Source organism: Carassius gibelio, chromosome B6 (genome assembly GCF_023724105.1).
Source record: "Carassius gibelio isolate Cgi1373 ecotype wild population from Czech Republic chromosome B6, carGib1.2-hapl.c, whole genome shotgun sequence".
NCBI lineage: Eukaryota > Metazoa > Chordata > Actinopteri > Cypriniformes > Cyprinidae > Carassius > Carassius gibelio.
The window spans coordinates 8,172,564-8,191,247 of NC_068401.1; the positions used below are offsets into that span (position 1 = coordinate 8,172,564).

General features: G+C 36.5%; 2 protein-coding genes across 3 annotated transcripts; both read left to right on the forward strand.

Moving 5' to 3' along the window:
• The first annotated feature begins 681 nt into the window (after nt 1-681).
• On the forward strand, nt 682-3,948 carry emc3 (ER membrane protein complex subunit 3). Of its 2 annotated transcripts, none has more exons than XM_052558699.1 (9): nt 682-819; nt 1,347-1,537; nt 1,631-1,688; nt 1,776-1,869; nt 1,968-2,072; nt 2,180-2,261; nt 2,344-2,423; nt 2,860-2,942; nt 3,076-3,948. In XM_052558699.1, the coding sequence occupies exons 2-9, from the start codon at nt 1,383-1,385 to the stop codon at nt 3,202-3,204; spliced, it is 786 nt and encodes a 261-aa protein (XP_052414659.1). In that variant the 5' UTR covers nt 682-819; nt 1,347-1,382; the 3' UTR covers nt 3,205-3,948. The 2 variants fall into 2 exon arrangements, with proteins under 2 accessions (XP_052414659.1, XP_052414658.1); XM_052558698.1 differs by having other exon boundaries at nt 702-823.
• Nucleotides 3,949-4,333: 385 nt separating this feature from the next.
• On the forward strand, nt 4,334-17,068 carry LOC127959479 (ubiquitin carboxyl-terminal hydrolase 4). The gene is made up of 22 exons (XM_052558697.1): nt 4,334-4,900; nt 6,360-6,487; nt 7,268-7,398; nt 7,670-7,796; nt 7,920-8,065; nt 8,160-8,221; nt 8,445-8,588; nt 8,800-8,917; nt 9,082-9,255; nt 9,373-9,531; nt 9,714-9,938; nt 10,015-10,098; nt 10,423-10,517; nt 11,152-11,334; nt 11,425-11,651; nt 11,772-11,996; nt 12,138-12,208; nt 12,835-12,950; nt 13,075-13,224; nt 14,702-14,805; nt 15,128-15,216; nt 15,341-17,068. The coding sequence occupies exons 1-22, from the start codon at nt 4,752-4,754 to the stop codon at nt 15,461-15,463; spliced, it is 3,030 nt and encodes a 1,009-aa protein (XP_052414657.1). The 5' UTR covers nt 4,334-4,751; the 3' UTR covers nt 15,464-17,068.
• Nucleotides 17,069-18,684: the final 1,616 nt, after the last annotated feature.

Sequence of the window (18,684 nt, forward strand, 5' to 3'; positions counted from 1 at the left end):
TTTCTAAGCACAGTTTTCTAAAGATGTTGTTAGTTGGACAAAAAAACTTTATTTTAGTCTTCAGAGTGAAACAATTTCTGTGCTGATCCCCAATGGCTTATTAAAACAACATAATTTGTGTCCATTCTTACTTAGTTTAATGTTGTGTGCTTTAATGTGATGTATTATACATAACCTTGTCAATGATAATGAAATAAGTTGCTTATGTTCATAAATTCATATTTGATACTCATGTCTGAGAAGTAATTGGGGTTCAGGACATACTGTACTGCACTATGCTTTCAAAATTAGGATGATTAAATAGTTCATGTATATAAAAAAAATGTAATAGATTATGAAGTGCTATCTAAAAATATAATGAACCGTAATAACTAATGTTATGCTAATTACAATTTTAATGACCTTATTTTTTATTGGTCCTATTGTCCTAAGATTTGGGAATATAAAGATTAAGATTATAGAATATAAATATATGTTAAGCTCCATAAACTAAGTGTGTGTGCAGTGCAGATTCTTATATTAGTGTTAATTGCCGTGATATAGCGGTAAAAAAATAAATAAAGGTATATTTATAATAATGCTTATATATCATAGTTATATTTTACTGACACATTTATTTGATAATTTAGGTCAATTTGACATTTGAACAAAAGGTTACAGAAATGACTTTTATTATGAAATTCTTCTTTACAAATGCGTTTCGTTCACATCTATGGTTCACATCGAAGCAGCAGCAGTAGCGGCTCGATGGTGTCACTAGCATCCTGGTTTGGGCTGTTATCGTGATTCGAAGAGATAAACCGCAATTTGAATACGAGAGTAGGTAAAATACATGCATTATGATAAAGTCTCAGTTGTCGCAATATGTGGCGTCGAAAATATATAATTTGCTCGGTGCGGGTGTGTATATGTCAAAAAAGGATGCATCCACCCTAACCCTGAAAGTAGGTGATTAGCAGCATGCTAACCCTGATGCGTCGTTAAAGTGGGTGTATTTAAACTGAAATCTGAAGCACCTGCTTTTCTCTTTCTGTGTTTGAACTTCATATTCATGAACTTGACATGAATATTAACTAATTTATTAAAAATCGCTCTGTGAATTTAAGATATATATGTACCATATGACATCTTATGAAGCAGTTTTGACATATTTAACCTTCATCAGGCACTTGAGGGAATCGAGTACTAGCTTATTATTAAAGTATCATTGCTGTCCTTTTTTGTACATGTACTACTATTAATTAATCCATAATGGTTAACAATGATCTGCTAGTTGTTTTGAATATAACTGAACATTAGATTATAGAGTCAAAGGGTTACTAGATCTCCTTGTTTGTCTGTTTCAGGGTGGGCATACCCCATCAACATCCCTTCACTAAAGCATGGCTGAGCCCGAGCTCCTCCTGGACTCCAATATCCGTCTTTGGGTTGTGCTGCCAATCGTGTTTATTACTTTTCTGGTTGGAGTGATCCGCCATTATGTCTCGATTCTGTTACAAAGTGACAAGAAGCTCACATTAGAGCAGGTTTCAGACAGGTGACTTCCACTGGACTGTTTCATTACCTATCCACATGTGTTTTGCAACTCACAAATTGTTACAAAATACTGAAGACCACATTCTCTACACAGCCAGGTTCTCATCAGGAGCAGAGTTTTACGGGAAAATGGAAAATACATCCCTAAACAAGTGAGCCCCTGCTATCTTTTTTGCGTCTTTTGCTTGAGATGTTTCCACGTTACTAAAACTGAAATGTTATCTATATTTCTAAAATAGTCTTTCTTGATGAGAAAATTCTACTTCAATAATCAAGAAGATGGATTTTTCAAGAAGACCAAAAGAAAGGTGGTCCCACCATCTCCAATGACTGGTAAGTCTCAGTGGAGATAATTTCCTGCATGTTTCATATCATAAGATGACAGTCAAGATTGAGTGGAAATATTAAAGTGATGTTATTTACTCGATTAGATCCAAGCATGTTGACAGACATGATGAAAGGCAATGTGACAAACGTCCTGCCCATGATCCTTATTGGTGGTTGGATCAACTGGACCTTTTCTGGGTTTGTCACAAGTAAGATGTACAATTTTTTTCCCTTATCAAATATGAGAGTTTGGTTACTTCTAGTTTATTCTCACTGAATTTGTCTTAACCCATTTGTAATTCTGTTCTCTTTCAAGCAAAGGTACCGTTTCCTCTCACACTCCGGTTCAAGCCGATGCTGCAGCAGGGAATAGAGTTGCTCTCTCTAGATGCCTCCTGGTTAGTGCTCTCAAACCCTTGAGTGTTCTCCTATCACTCAAAGCTGTGTCTTTAAACAATCTTGTGCTGTATACATCCGCAGGGTGAGTTCAGCATCTTGGTATTTCCTGAATGTCTTTGGTCTCAGGAGCATGTATTCTCTGATTCTTGGACAAGACAATGGTAAATAACTTTACAGATGTTCCGTTTCAATACACCATCATTTTGACTTACTCCAGTGGTGATGCCAGGTTGTAATATTGATCTAACTATTGTCAGTTGTCGTCTTTTGTGTTCTGGTAATTTTTACCCCAGAGAGGAGGACTTTTCCTGAAAATGCTTTTTCTCAAAATGTAAATTGAGTAAACTGAGATGTACTGTATAAGCTCATATCAGTGAGGCTTACAGTCAGTACAAAACATGTGCTAATTGAAAAACAAGTTGACAAAAAGATCCAGATAAGGTTATGATATAGCATTTGTAAGCAATTTTTAAAAGGCTGGTCATTTTTGACTTATGAATTATATTCATATTTCTTATGTTTAATTTGTAGTATTTAATTAGGGTAGGCCCTGTATATAAAGTACATATGCAATTAATATTCTTACGTTTGCAACAGGTGCAGATCAGTCTCGCATCATGCAGGAACAGATGAGTGGTGCTGCAATGGCAATGCCTGCTGACACAAACAAAGCATTCAAGGTATCATCACAAATTAGAAGCTGCACAATAATATTTTTAAATTTACAAAAAACAAATGACATATATATTATTTTGAGACTGCAAAGTTTCATTTATTTTTTTAAAGATTTATGTATATGAATGTTTTTCTTAGGCAGAATGGGAGGCTCTGGAATTGACGGATCATCAGTGGGCCTTAGAGAATGTCGAGGAGGATCTGATGAGTAAGGACTTGGACTTGTCTGGGATGTTCAGCAAAGAATTGCCAACGGGCATCTTCTAAGTGCCTGTCCACTACTGAGAGGTTCTGCCGGACCTCACTGAGAATTGTGAATTGTCAGACTGGTTTTGGGAGTGACAAATCAGTTCCATTCAGATTTTTTCTTTTTCTAGAAAGGGTCATAAACCTCATTGCAGACATATCACATTTTGTGTCATATGCATGCAGCATTCCCTCCATTATTAATTTTTGCTGAGATGTAAGTGTCATAGGGTGATAAAGCTTTGAGCTTTAAGATTTATGGATTATCTCTTGTGACTGCATTCATACAACAGAAACATTACAGAGCACCCTATAATGTAGCGTGTGGCCTGGTTTTCTTGAAAACATTCCCTAATGATTATTGCTGTCTCTTCATTTTTCTTTTAACACAATTACATTTTTTATTTTATGAGCATCATGTTCTTATTTTACAAGGACCATATGATTGTATGGACCAAGTAGGCAAAAAATAAGTTTTAGGAAGTGATGACATTTAAAAAGTGGATCAGACCATAACATAGGTTCAGTTAACTAAATAGTATGTTCCTAAATTGACTAGTGTTTTAGATGCTTTTCTTATGGTGCCAATACATCATGCACGGAGTATGTAGTGAAAAAGACATCTTCATTACAGTTTAAGATTTAAAGGCATGTTTAATATATTTATTTTAGTTTTATTAAATGTCTTTTTTCTTTTTGTTAAATAAATGTTGCTCATTACATTCACTGGATGTGTATATTCTTAATACAGCTGTTTTACTAAAAGTGATGCACTGTTCTGTATTTTTTCAAACTATTTAATTCCATTCTACCACTGTTGAAGGAAAAATGTGGCCACCATTAGAGTAAACAAAATCCGATTTGACGCCTTTTACTTTTAAACATCTGATTGTCATTAGAGAACGCTGTTTCAAAGAAAATGATAGGGTACTTTATTTATTCCTTTTTTAAATCAAAATGTCAATTTTTTATTTTAAATTGAAATATTTTGCCCGACATTACCAAACCCAAATACAACCTGTCTTGCGAAGACGAGGGGCCAGTTGCATAAACTTAAGCATGCGTCTTAAGAATAATTTTGATTAACTAGCTGTTAACCACGTGGTCATAAAGTGTTTTTGGATTTAAGAGTGATTCAGTGATTTAAGAGAGATTCAGTGAGTCAATAATTAAACGCTGGAACAAACTAAAATCGAAAATCGAATCAGACCGAAGCTTCGTTGATGGATCGGTTCTCGGTTTTAAATTAAACCAAATACGTTATCCGAAGCTCAATGTAACAGAAAAACAATTTCCGCGACAATTAGCAACGGTACTATCAGTCAAAAAATAATGTAGCGGCTGACAGAAATACTTTAAGATGTCAGGGATGCGGAAACCAATAATTATTTATAAAGTACACTAAAATGTATTAATTATCCCGCCTCTCCTAGTTCTTTTTGCCGAGTATGCATGTAACTTCTAGATGAATTCGGCAGCCAAGGCAAGTAGGCACGCTCACTCTCGCGCGGCGCGTCCTCGGTATTCTTGAGCGCGCTCGCGGCCGCTGCGGGTTCACTCGCTACACGATGGCGGAGGGAGGCGGACCCGAGTCGGGTAACGCTTCAGACCCCGACGAGAAGCCGGTGATCGCACAGACACCAGTACCGTCCACCGAGAGTCAAAAGCAGAGCGTCGGCACACTGCTAAAAACGCCACTTCGAAAGGGAGACGAATGGTAAGAGGTTTTTATGTGAAGCCGAAGTCAAGGCACGCTTGTCGGCATCAGCTCAGGCCTACTGACGGAGACACCGGCTGCCGGAAATCCCTTCACTAGTCGGGCATTGGACAGCCACCTGCTCTGCTTACACCCATAAACTAGAAGGCTGCTATTATTATCGAGGAGGTGTACGAAGCAAAAGTGCGATTTAACACTATTTACATCGGTTAGAATTGGAGCAAGCGGTCTTGTAGCTAGTTAGCACAGGTTATCCAGCCTTAGCTTCGCGTTTTCCCTAGTTCTTCTGCTTAAATGTCTAATTAATAGAAAAACCAGACGTTTTCAGACACGTTAGTAGATGAAGGGTTGGTAAATAAACTCAACCACCCCGTTGTCGGTTATCAGTTTTCTGATAAGCTACATGGCAAAGCAGCGTCAGGCACGTAAGGCACTTCATTAGCTGGGGCTAGTTAGCCAGGTTAGTTTGCGTTTCATTTGACGGGTTAAGTGTTCATTTCTCTCAGACGTCAACCTTATTTTAGACGAACTGTCAAAACTAGATTAAAACAACGGGCAAACTCCTCCGTGTGAACTTGTGACGAAAACTGAACCACCTAAACCAGTATTACAGTGAGGCAGTGCTTTGTCATGGCCACTGGATAACACCCAGTCACTCAAAATGTTGTTTGGAAAGAGACGAGTTTATGGCACAGATATTAAATGCACAAAAATATGTCTGAAGTTAGTGGAGATTACAAGATCAAAATATATATGCATTTTTTAGAGTTTAAACCCGTTAGTATATGTAAGGGATTCGATGACAGTCCGCTTTTATTTTGAAAGCAGACTGACGAGTTCTATGGTTTTAATAAGCGAAGAGACTAGTGACTCAACAGAAAGGACAATGTTTAGTTTTAGTTGGATTAATAGTACTTTCTGTGCATATAATTATACGAAAACTAATAATTTACTCCGGTAACCTTTAGTCAAGCTCCGTGTACTCCGCGTATAGCTTAATGTTGGCTACATACTTTAACTTTACAATTTAACTTTTATTTATTTTAAATGTTTTAAGATGAGAGTTAAGAGACTGACAGCTTCTTTCCTTTCACTTTCGATGCATTTACCCCCAACAATAAAAGTGAAATATTTTGTGTTCCACTGAAAAAAAAATAGTCATATGTAAACAACAGAATTTTAATTCTATTTTTTTTTTTTTTAACCAAGGTGTAATGTCTGTCTTTTGGCAGGTTGGAATCAAATGTTAACAAGCTTATGTAGAGTAACAAGTTCGGACTCTAGATGAGATCAAGATAGACATCCTTACTGACAGTTCTATATTTGTAGATGTGTAACAACGCAATAGATATTTTCTTTGTCAACGGTTTAACCCTAACATTTTAGGAGAGACACACATTAGTTGTCCCTTTTCCCCCTGACTTTTCACTGATCTCCACCTATTGTTCCAATTGTGTAGGTATTTGATTGACAGCAGGTGGTTCAAACAGTGGAAGAAATATGTGGGCTTTGACAGCTGGGATTTGTATAATGTTGGAGAGCACAATCTGTACCCGGGACCCATTGACAACTCTGGACTCTTTTCAGGTAATCAATGTTGTTGTTGTTTTTTTTTGTGTGTGTTGCCAGGAATATATATATTTTTAAACAGAGTTTTTAAGAATATGATTTCTTATTCAGTAAGGTATGTGAATAGCATCTGAATAAGGTAAATATTTTTTTTTAGGAACTTACTGTGTATTTATGTTTTGATATGTCAGTCTTAAATGTTCTTTAATTTATTCAGCCTCATGTCATCCCAACCTCATTTTCCTCAGTGGAGCACAAAAGGAGATCTGAAACCATATACAATAAACCTTATGAGTCTAATGTTTTCAGTGATTTGTTCAAACTAATTAATAATTAAATAATTTGATTTAACATCTCACTGCAGTAGAAGATTGTTTTTGCGTAACTAATAAGTAGATTGGTTGATTTTTCTCACCTTAAGCTATCATTTGATTTCTAAAGACTTGGAATATAGTTGTATAGCCTTTTTTATGTTACATTGAATCCTTTTTGAAGATTGAAAGCTCCATTATCCATTTTTGTAATTACATGGAAAAAAGCAACAAGTCCATTCTTTGGTATACCCATTCCTCTTTTTGGAAGAGAGTACAAAAAATATGGAAACAAATTGGTGAATAACTAATGACAATGTTTTATTTTTAAGGTAACCTTTTTCAGAATAACCTGCCATTTGAAAACCATTAAAAAACAATTTCAAGTTGAGCCTAGCACAGCAATGTATTTTAGTTAATACAGTTTATTGTTAAAGGGCTCTAGTGTTTTTTTCTAATGATTTATCCTTTTCTCTTTGTATCCTAGATCACGAGTCTCAGACGTTGAAAGATCATCTCATAGATGAGTTAGACTATGTTTTAGTGCCTACAGAGGCCTGGAATAAGCTGGTCAGCTGGTATGGCTGTCTGGAGGGTCAGAAACCCATCATCAGAAAGGTTCCACATCTTTCTCTGTATATTAAATATTTCTTGGAGTTTTACATATTGTGGTGATCTCTTGGTTTACATTATTTTTTTATGAATATCATGTCTGATATACTTGAGTGATTACAGGCAGGGTTATTGGGTGATACTATTTTCTTGATTTTAATCTCATTGAAACTTACACAGTTAAATGGTTAAAGTTTAATTAATTGAGTTGAAGTGAGTACTCTTTAAAAGTCTCTAGTTTTGTTTTGCTATATGTTTTTATTTATTTATTTTGCAGGTTGTTGAACATGGAATGTTTGTGAAGCACTGTAAAGTGGAAGTGTATTTGCTTGAGTTAAACCTATGTGAGAATGACAACATGGACAAAGTTGTCACCCGCCATTTCAGCAAAGCAGATACTATAGGTATGAGACTTCCACAAAAAAAAAAAAAATTCTCATCAATACTATTTGCATTACTGATTTTGTCACAGAAATTGTGCTGCCCTTGTGAACAGTCATTTTTTAATTTACCTTCCCCCTCTTTAGATACCATTGGAAAGGAGATGAGGTCTTTATTCGATATTCCATCTGAAAAGGAAACTCGACTTTGGAATAAATATATGAGTAATACTTTTGAACAACTTAACAAGCTTGACAGCACCGTACAGGATGCAGGGCTTTTTCAAGGCCAGGTAAACCATCCTGCTAGATTCTGTTCCAGTTGTGGTTGGTTTGAGACTCTTGACTGACATTTTATGAGTTCACATCATCAATCCCACTCCTCAGGTTATTGTTATAGAGAAGAAGAACGATGATGGCACATGGCCCAGACAGACCTGCCATTCAAAGTATGTACATGCATTTTAGGACATTTTCATGCTTAAGCAACTGCGATTAACATGGGAGCTTAATGCTTAAATTTTGATCTGGAGGTATTATTTTCTTTTAGTTCTTCTATATTTTTAGTTAATTATTCAGAGATTTCTTTTAAATCGATTACTTTGATTGCCATTAACTCTCTTTGCAACACTGCTTGGATTTGCTTTAACCTATTTGTTGATTTATGTCTAGGTCCAGTACTTCCACCTCTCGGAATTATACAACCTCCCCCAAACTCTCTTCAAACTCATCTGCCACCATATCCTCCACAATAACAAATGGGGATAGCAATAGCAACTCTAGCTACATGTTGAACAACAGTACTTCTGGTAACAGGTCAGCTTGAGATTCAAAACAGTCCTTAATTACTCCATAGTTAAACTAGTTTAGTTCCTTTCTGTGAGAGTTTAAATGGGGAACTAAAACAAGATTTTAGTTCAAGGTCAGTTTTCTCGTATTCAGTATTTGGTCAACCAATAGTGAATGCGCTTAGTTGTGGTGGAAACTAATGGTCAATGTCTTTGCTAACCCATCATACATTTTGCAGACTGGGAAGTTACAACTCATACAGCTCCTCCTACAGTTACAGAGAATCTTCTGCTCAGCCAGGCCTCTGTGGTCTGAGCAACCTGGGCAACACCTGCTTCATGAACTCTGCCCTCCAGGTATTCAAAAGTGAATGCTCATTTATGCAGTATGTTTTGAAATCTGCCATATTCACTGTCAGTAAATGAAGGCCCAGATTGTGTAGTTATGATAATTGGCAGCCAAACCCTGGTTTCTAGATTTAGACTATTTCCTTCTCATTCTAAGTGACTTCTTATTTCAGTGCCTGAGCAACACTCCCCCTCTAACGGAATATTTCTTGGAGGACCGGTACGAAGCTGAGATCAACCGGGAAAATCCATTAGGCATGCGAGGGGAGATTGCAGAGGCCTACGCGGATCTGGTCAAACAGATGTGGCTTAGTCGGAGCAGTTATGTGGCTCCACGCACTTTTAAAGTGAGTCAATCTATAGCTTGCAGAGGCTAAAGTTACTGTGGATATCATTGGCCATTTTTAACACAAACCCTTATAATTCATTCTGAATTTCGAAACTTATCTTCTCTCTCTCGTCAGACCCAAGTGGGTCGGTTTGCCCCGCAGTTCTCAGGGTACCAGCAACAAGACTCTCAGGAGCTGTTGGCCTTTCTGCTGGACGGCTTACATGAGGATCTTAACCGTGTTAAGAAGAAGCCTTATCTGGCCCTGAGAGATGCTGAGGGGCGGCCTGATGAGGTAAACCTTACATCATTATGTGTAAACCACAGCATGCCATTTTAGTTCGAAACAAAATCCTACTAAGAAAAAGCTATTGTTTCTGTTGTGCTAGTGAATAAGCACTATTTTGAAAATCCCTATAACATTGGAGTCATTTGGACCTTTACTTTTAAACTTACAGTAACCTCATTTGCCCGTAGATTGTAGCCAAGGAAGCGTGCGCGAATCACCGGTTGCGGAATGATTCTATAATTGTGGACATCTTCCATGGCTTGTTCAAATCTACACTGGTTTGCCCAGAATGCTCCAAAGTTTCCGTTACCTTTGACCCCTTTTGCTACCTCACACTACCCCTGCCCATGAAAAAGGATCGCACTATGGAGGTGGTCCTGGTCCGCACTGACACGCAATCTAGACCCATGCAAGTAAGAACTGTTTTCACACTAAGGTACGTGTTTTAGTTCAGGAGGTGGGCTAAAGTATACTTCTGTTATCTTCCAGTATCGTGTAGTTGTTTCCAAAATGGGTGTAGTGGCAGACCTGTGCAGCGCTTTGGCCAAGCTATCAGGAGTTCCTTCAGAGAATGTAAGACTTTTGTGGTTTCCAACCTAACACCTCTTTTCCATTATTAATGTTGCCTTCAAAAACCTTAAAAAATAAAAAGATTGTAGTTTACCCACACAAATACTGTTATAAATCCATGTGGCTACCTTGGAATAAAGCATGTACATTTGACATTTTGTGTTCTGTTACACAAAGAAAGTCATGAGTTTGAAACTAAATTAGGTTGTTGTAAATTATGGCTATTTTCTCATTTGGCTCAACTCTTTCTTTAATATCTTCTTGCTTCTATATAAACCTGGCTTAAATTTCTAGCAGACAGTCTGAGAATGTTTTTCTGTTTTCTAGATGGTTGTGGCAGATGTTTACAATCACAGATTCCACAAAATCTACAAACGAGATGACAGTGTCAGTCACATCATGGAGAAGGATGACATTTTTGTGTAAGTAATTTCTTAAATTTTAATTGCATTATTGTTCAAAATGTAGTTTTTTTTTTTTTTTTTTTAAGATGGTTCTTATGTTTACCAAGTTGCCAATTTTATTTGATCCAAAATAATGTTGTTGAAACATTACAATAATTTCTATTTTAGTTTGTTTTAAATGTGATTTGTTCATTTGGTGGCAAATTGGAATTTTCTGCGGATATTACTCCAGTCTTTAGTATCACACGATCATTCAGAAATAATTATAATATGCTAATGTGGTGCTCAGTTTCTTATTAACAACAAAGTTAAAAACGGTTATAAAAACAGAAACATTATAAATTTTTTCAGGATTATTTGGAAAAAGTCCATCAAAGAATTTATTTGAAATTTTATTTGTTTGAAAAATCAGTCTGTTATAACATTGTATATATTTTTTATTTCATTTTTTAAAAATCTATTAAATGCCTGCTTGTTAATTAAAAAAAAAAAAAAAAAATTCTTACAACAAAAAAATTTTTTTTACTGACCCCAGACTTCTGAACTGGAGCATATGTTTATTGAATTGTTCTGCATAATGTAAGTTTTGCCGTTCAGCTAAGTGTGTTGTTTGAGTGCGTAGCCTCTTACTGATTCTGTCTTTGTGTTTCAGTTATGAGGTGTTAGAGGAAAATAGTGAGAAGATGAACCTGCCAGTGTACTTCAGAGAGAGGCATTCTAAGCACAGTGGAGGCTCTTCGGGCACGATGCTCTTTGGCCAGCCTCTCCTCATCAGTGTCCCGCGCCACAACGTTACCGTCGATACCCTTTATGAGCGTGTGCTGGAGAGGATCGGGTTGGTGTTGTGCTTTAGTGGTCCATCTCAGTTTTACACCAGTTCTGATTCTGCAAACTTGGTTGACTCTTTATCTGTATTTTATTTCAGGCGTTACGTTAAACGTTCACAGGGTACCATTACAGACAGTAGAGCATCTGCCTCGGCCACATCCTCTAGCAGCAGCCAATCACCAGAATGCCTCGCTTCAGTGTCCAGTCACAGCACAGGCCTGAGTGCCTGCAGTAGTCCAGTTTCAGATGGAGCTTCCTGCAGCGCTGGATCCAACGGCAGCAACCACTCTGGAACCTGCAATGGCCCCAATGGAGTTTGTGATGGTAGGACACTGACACTTGCATAATACTCCCAAATGCTGCATTCACACTGTCATACATTTTACGTTTTTTTTAAACATTCATCAGATACAAATCTGATCTTGTTGTATGCTTTTGTTTCAGGTGATGAGGAAGCCATGGATCACCAGGAGAGTCCAGAACCAGAGAACAGTCATTCAGACACTGTGGATGGAGAGGAGGATTCAGAACCAGAGAACGGGCCAAATAGCAGCGGTGGAAAATCTTGTCCTCCTCGACCCAAACTCTTTTCTTTCAGCATGGTCAACTCCTATGGCACAGCCAACATTAGTTCTCTTCCATTTGATGGCAATCTCATAAAGCTCACAAGTAACTATTACCTTTTTACATTTGATACTAATAATTAATCAAATAAATCAGGTGGATTTTTAACTGTTAATGTATTTGTCTGACTTTAACTCTTAAGGGTTACTTGCTAAAATCAAAACTGATAGATATTCCTTTCTACAGCTCACTCAACAGTAGCCATTGATTGGGATTCAGACACAAGAAAAATGTGCTACGATGACCAGGAGGCTGAGGTAATTCCCTCTAATACAGTAATTGTGCAAAATTACACTACTGTTCAAACATTTTTGGGACTGCTAGTTTTTTTTGTTAGGTTTTTGAAGGAAGTCTCTTATGATCAGAAAGGCTGCTTTTATTTAAGTAAAATACAGTAATAATTAGTGTTTTTTTTAATAGTCATTTATTTCTGTGATGGCAGACTGAACTTTCAGCAGCCATTACTCCAGTGTGATGATCCTTAAGAAATCATTCTAATATGCTGATTTGTTGCTTAAAAAACCTTTCTTTTTCGACCTTTTATTATTAATATTGTAAACAGGTTTTTAATGTTTTAGTGGAAACGGTGATACTCTTTTTTTCATGATACTTTGATGAATAGAAATATAAAAAGCCGCATTAAAAAATAAAATAAAAAATTAACTGTCACTTAAATGTTCACAGTTTTAATTTAAACCGTTTTTAAAAAGTTTTTACAGTTTTTAAAAGTCTTGTCTCAATTCCCATGCAGTATTGAAATTTTTGGTACAAATACATGAACGATTATAATGTCTACCATAAACCATAGCAAAAACGGACTAGTCAACCATCTTTTAGCTACCTGCTAAGTCTCCTCAGACGTTAATGTGAAGTCTCTCCCCAGGCCTATGACAAACATGAGAGTATGCTACATGCTCAGAAGAAGAAGACGACAGTAGCTTTAAGAGAATGCATCGAGCTCTTTACTACAATGGAGACCCTGGGAGAACACGACCCCTGGTGAGGAGGATGTTCCTATCCTTACACATTGTGACATTTACTGCCTATACTTTCAAGGTCAAATGATTTACTAAAGTATTACCACATTTAGCGAAATTTGATTTATTGCTGTGCTCCTCTGCAGGTACTGCCCCACATGTAAGAAACACCAGCAGGCCACTAAGAAGTTTGACCTGTGGTCTCTCCCACGCATTTTGGTCGTGCATCTGAAGCGCTTCTCTTACAATCGCTGCTGGAGAGACAAGCTTGACACTGTTGTAGACTTTCCAATTAGGTAAATCTGTTGCGAGATATATTACATTTAAAATTAAACCTATGTATTTAGCAGATGCTTTTATTCAGGCTATCAATTTTTACTTATCATGTGTTCCCGGGGAATCAAACCCCCAACCTTGTGCTTCACAATGCTCTACCACTTGAGACGCTTGATTAAAAGTGCTGCTAAATGAATAAATGTAAATGTAAGATAATTTAAAGCTATTATTGTTAAATGTTTAAGCTATAACTGCCTAACATAAAGTATGGAACATCTCAGTATTTGTATTCATTCAATCAAAGTCACTGGTGACCAAAGCCGCTTTTCCAACAGTCTATTTTTCATTGTGCAAAGTATGATGTAAATGATGACTATTATTTGAGAGATATTGAGATCGAAAATGAAGTAAGCCTATAAGGTGATTTCTCTGATTAACATGAGACACACACACAGACATATGAATACTCAAATTGAAGAATTCTGTAGGTTTCTAGATTTTGTTTATTATTGTCATATAGTTTTGTTTTCAGCTCTTTTTATGTAGATTTCTTGTATTTAAGGTAATAATACATTTATTTCAATCACCTGCTGAAAAACAGGGCCGTTTTTTTTACTCTGTTTGTACCTTATACAGTCTATGATTTGCACTCGTGTTCTTGACAAAAACTGCACTCGTGTGATATTGATCCCGCTGGTCATATGATATGAATATGGCCAATATCTTGAATTTTAGTGCATAAATTCGTTAATGGGGTTATTGCGGTCAACTTTATGTACCATAAGATGTGGTACAGGTCTGGGGGCGGGGCCAGTGTTTTATCTACGTTAAAATACTTTAATCACATTATTTTTTCATAACTAAATAATGAGTTAAACTGACAGCCCTAATAAATAAATATATATAATCCTTTTTATTGCAATTTTTTTTTTTTTTACTAATCTTAAGTATTTTAAATGACACAATTTTTTTAAAATGGGACTTGTCCCTAAAAGTTAGACAACCACTATGTGTCCTCTTCATATAAAGTTCCTGTGTAAATTTTCCAACAGGTGGCGCCAAAAATTTCCCCTCCACTCAGAATACTGTCTAGGCCTTCAGGTGTAACTTTGTATTAATAATATTTGGATTTAGTCAGGGTTACCTTACTGGACGGCAAGCAGGAAAGAGTGCACAAATGTCAGGTGCAATATGTTTGGTGTCAATTTCTGGGAAGCTGAATCATGCTTGTCTGAACAGACAAAGCCATCCCTTGTTCATTGTGGTAAAAGGAATACAATAACCCAGAACTGTAATCTAGTACTTATGTACTGCTGTCTTGATTAAACAACTTTTTTCAAATAAACAATTTGATCAGCCACACTTACTGTTGGCGATTGAACTTTTGGTAGTTTTTATGTGTTCTGATCAAATTTACTTTACAAATGAACTGTTGGGAAAACTTCTGGGATTCTGGTGACTTTGTGTTTGGAAATAATTCTAAACTTTCTCATACAGGGACTTGAACATGTCAGAGTTTGTTTGTGACCCCAAAGCTGACCCATACATCTATGACCTCATTGCTGTTTCCAACCACTATGGAGGAATGGGCGGAGGCCACTGTAAGTCACTCTTATTTCCACAGCTCTCCTATTATTTTATAATGATGAAATCACACCCTTACTATTCATATGTTCAGTTATGTATTAATAATATTAATACATGACTGGGTTGACTTGCAGATTGATTCATCAGCCTTTGATTACCTTCACTTGTGCACTTTTGCAACCTAATTAGATATATCATGTTTGATGGACTACTACAGAAAGTATATCACAGAGTTGATCATTTATGTCTTTTGTCTTTATATTTCTGGTGGGAAATGATAGCTTTGTTTGTTTTTGATTGCCAAAGTTAAGCACTATGTTTCATTTCCTCTTGCAGACACAGCATACGGCAAGAACAAGGTGGATGGAAAATGGTATTACTTTGACGACAGCAGTGTGTCGTCTGCAACTGAGGATCAGATTGTGGTGAGGCTACTATGCTTTCTGTTTTATTATCTTTTGCAGACTCCTAAAGCGTTCCAAATTGGGAATTGGCAGTTGCTAGTTTTGTAAACTGACTCAGAGTTGTCTTTTTTGTTGTTCTCCACAGACTAAAGCAGCCTATGTGCTATTTTACCAACGCAGAGATGCAGACACGCCGCCCAAATCTACCCCCGCCGCATCACTAGGCGGAGCTCCAGAGACCCTGGACGACCACATGGACACCAACTGAGTTTCTTTTAGTCTTTCTAGGAATAACGCTGAAACAAAAACTACATAAAGATGAAATCAGCAATGCATCGACGCACATCCCTGGCTACTTCAGTGACTATTAAAGGCTCACAAACAGGCCCTTTGTTTTTAGCTTTATTTTAATTTTTTTTCTTTCTTTCACACATGCATCTTTATCAAGAGCCAAAAAAGAATATTAATAATAAATAAAGAGAATTTTAGTTTGAAGCGTGACATGAAAGACTTTATTCTTGGACCTTGATGCCTGCTGATCATAGAAGCTCGTTTCTTGTAGTCTGAAATGAGAACGAGGGTGAAACGGCAATATAACCTCTCTTTGGACGACATGAATGTTAGATGATCTAGATCAGGAGAGGGGAAATGCCTAGACATAGACTATGTATGCAACATTACGCTCATCTGAAATGTTTCAGTCATGCCTCTGCTCACTTCCGTTGGACTCTAGCTATCAGCATCTTGTAACATGTGCCTCGTGTGAAGAATAGACTCTCTGTGTTTAATAACTTAAGCGTGTGGTGATAAGCACAGAGATTCTCTCGGAGAAGCTTGCGCTCTTATATTAAATATTGTCTCCATGTTTCATTTATTCTATCACATGCCACGTTTTAGTTAAATATACCAAGCCCGAGGGTGACATATTTCACTTTCAAAGTCACTCGGCTATAAGGAATGCCACAAAATGTCAAGTTTATCATCATGTTGGTTTTTTTTTTGGTGGGGGGGGGGGCTGCTGCACTCTAACATATTCACACTAACAGCCTTTTATGCTCAAAAACTGTGAAATGGGAAGCTTACGAAAATGTGGAACAACATGAGTCACGGTCGTGCCCGAGCATTTTTTCTTTTTCAGATATGATGGTTGTGCTTTGTAATCCATTTTATTTTTATTTTTTCGGTGGATTTTTCTCCTGTCTAAATGGCTTCGGTCCAGAGGAATATCGAATGTGGTGCTAATTTTATGACATTTGAACAGGTACAGGTACATGACAAAGAGGAACACAAACAATAGCTGTTGTTCTAATTAAGAACAACCTTACTGATAAAAAGAATAGCTTTTATCATTACCTGTAGATGTACATTGGCACATTTGCCATGTGATTAGTTCTGGCATTATGTGTGTCAAATGGCTTTAGCAACAACTCAAAGCTCAAATGACATGTGCTTCATTCTTCTAAGAACATAATACACAAAGCGTATTTTTTTTGTGTGTGTGGCAAAATGGCATGCAATTTTTGAATCTGCAAAACTATAGATGGTTGTTCCTGGTGTTTACCGTTCTATGGTATTAGCAGTCACTGACTGGTAAATCCACTCTTGTTGTTATTTATGGATCCAGATATAAAATTGAAGACACAAACTGATCATTGACTCAAGCTGCCCCCCTGCAGCTCTTTCATTAGTAAAGCATCCAGCAAACATTTTTTGTTTTTGTAAAATCATAGACTTTTCTTGCATAGATGTACATAATCTGGGGCACAGGACATAGCTGCTTTGTGTTCTTCTATTTATCTTGCCAACATGTGCAACACCAGATATTGATTAAAGCCTATTTGAATTGAAAATAAAATAAAATGTGGAAGCCTGATTATAGGTAGTGGCTTTTTTTCTTTTTTTCTTTATATAACATTAAGTAAATCACATAGCTACCCATTATTTGTTATAGCTATTTTATATTATTTCCAATTGCACTTATACCAGGGTAATGTGTTTGATCCCAACAGAATGCAAAAACTGATAGAAATGTATAAACGTTGAATGCAAGTCACTTTGCATAAAAGCATCTCCCAAAAACATAAATGTAAATCTAAAATGTAAAATTACTGCAAAGACTTGCATAAGTTTTGAAAGTGGTGAAATCTGCATTGGTTTTGGCTGTTGTAAACTGAAATGGATGTATGAATGTTTACAACATTTTTAATTATGTGTGCATTTAGTTTTTTTTTTTTTTTATGTGTATTGAATGATGTCAAGCTATTTTAATCATATTATCGCCAACCCTGCATTTACTTGATAAACAGTAAACAATAATATTGTGAAATATTACAGTTAAAAAACTGTTTATATTTCTATAAATTAATAATCTATTTATAAAGGTATCACCTTTGGTTTTGGAGATTATCCCAGCTCCAGATGTTTCTTTGATTTTATTGTTGTTTTCATTAACCAGCTGGGCAAGAAGTAACACCTGTGCTTGTGTCCAGTTTAGGGTGACCATACAAGCCATTTTCCTAGGACGAGTCCTTGCCAGGATTTCTATATTGCCTAAAATATCCAGTTTTGGCTGTTAGCATTGTGCAGATTGATCATTGTATGACATTCATAAGAGCTATAGAGAGAAGAGCAGATGGCTCCTTATGCATTTAAATCACTCTCTTGGTACTTTGGTATCATACAATGATCAGTGTGCATTGACGCTTCAAGTTGAATGAGCGAACAAACACCTAACGTACGTGTACTTGCATTGCTTCGATCGTTCTCTGTAGATCTCACCTTCTCACATGCCACGATTGGTTGATTATCTACCATACCTGCATGTTATTGGTCAAACTACTTTGGATGTTTTAGGCAATATAGAAATCCTGGCAAGGAAGCATCCTGGGAAAATGGCTTGTATGGTCACCCTAGTCCAGTTTGGTTTTCTTTTACGTTTGCATGTCTTACTATCAGCCATGATTGTTCCACTTTGTTAATTAAAAGGCTGTTTTTATGCATATTCACCAATTATGAGAAGCATACATGTAAGAGGCTGACAATTAGCAGAACATATACTTAATTAGTGACACTTAGCCTGCATTTTAAAATCTTTATTTGAATGTGGCAATTACCATTTTTATTTTTTAACATTTATTTGAATACAGACAGAGACCCCTCCTCTATCAGCCTATCACTGTGTGCATAGTTAGTAAGCATGGAGACATCATCCATAGCAACGAGGTCAACCCCGCCCTTACTCTTAGCTCATGACGTCTCTCTGTTGCTTAGTAAAAGTTTGTTTCAGCAGCTTTGTGAATAGGTTTTAAGAGATAACTGAGCTAAAAATTTACTGCTATATAGGAGAACTCTGAGGTAGGATAAAATGTTTTGTGAATACGGGCCCTGGTATTTAGTGTCACATGACCTTTCATGATCATAATTTTGATATGCTTTGTTGGTGGTCAGCTGTTATATTTTATTATTATTTATTTTATTTTTTTTGATGAA

Excerpts from the sequence above, each read along its gene's own strand:
- emc3 (XM_052558699.1), top strand. The coding sequence starts at position 1,383 with ATGGCTGAGCCCGAGCTCCTCCTGGACTCCAATATCCGTCTTTGGGTT. Across the intron at positions 2,262-2,343 it reads CTCTCTCTAGATGCCTCCTG|GGTGAGTTCAGCATCTTGGT; the intron begins GTTAGTGCTCTC and ends ATACATCCGCAG. Across the intron at positions 2,943-3,075 it reads ACACAAACAAAGCATTCAAG|GCAGAATGGGAGGCTCTGGA; the intron begins GTATCATCACAA and ends TGTTTTTCTTAG.
- LOC127959479 (XM_052558697.1), top strand. The coding sequence starts at position 4,752 with ATGGCGGAGGGAGGCGGACCCGAGTCGGGTAACGCTTCAGACCCCGAC. Across the intron at positions 4,901-6,359 it reads CTTCGAAAGGGAGACGAATG|GTATTTGATTGACAGCAGGT; the intron begins GTAAGAGGTTTT and ends CCAATTGTGTAG. Across the intron at positions 8,066-8,159 it reads CAGGGCTTTTTCAAGGCCAG|GTTATTGTTATAGAGAAGAA; the intron begins GTAAACCATCCT and ends CCCACTCCTCAG.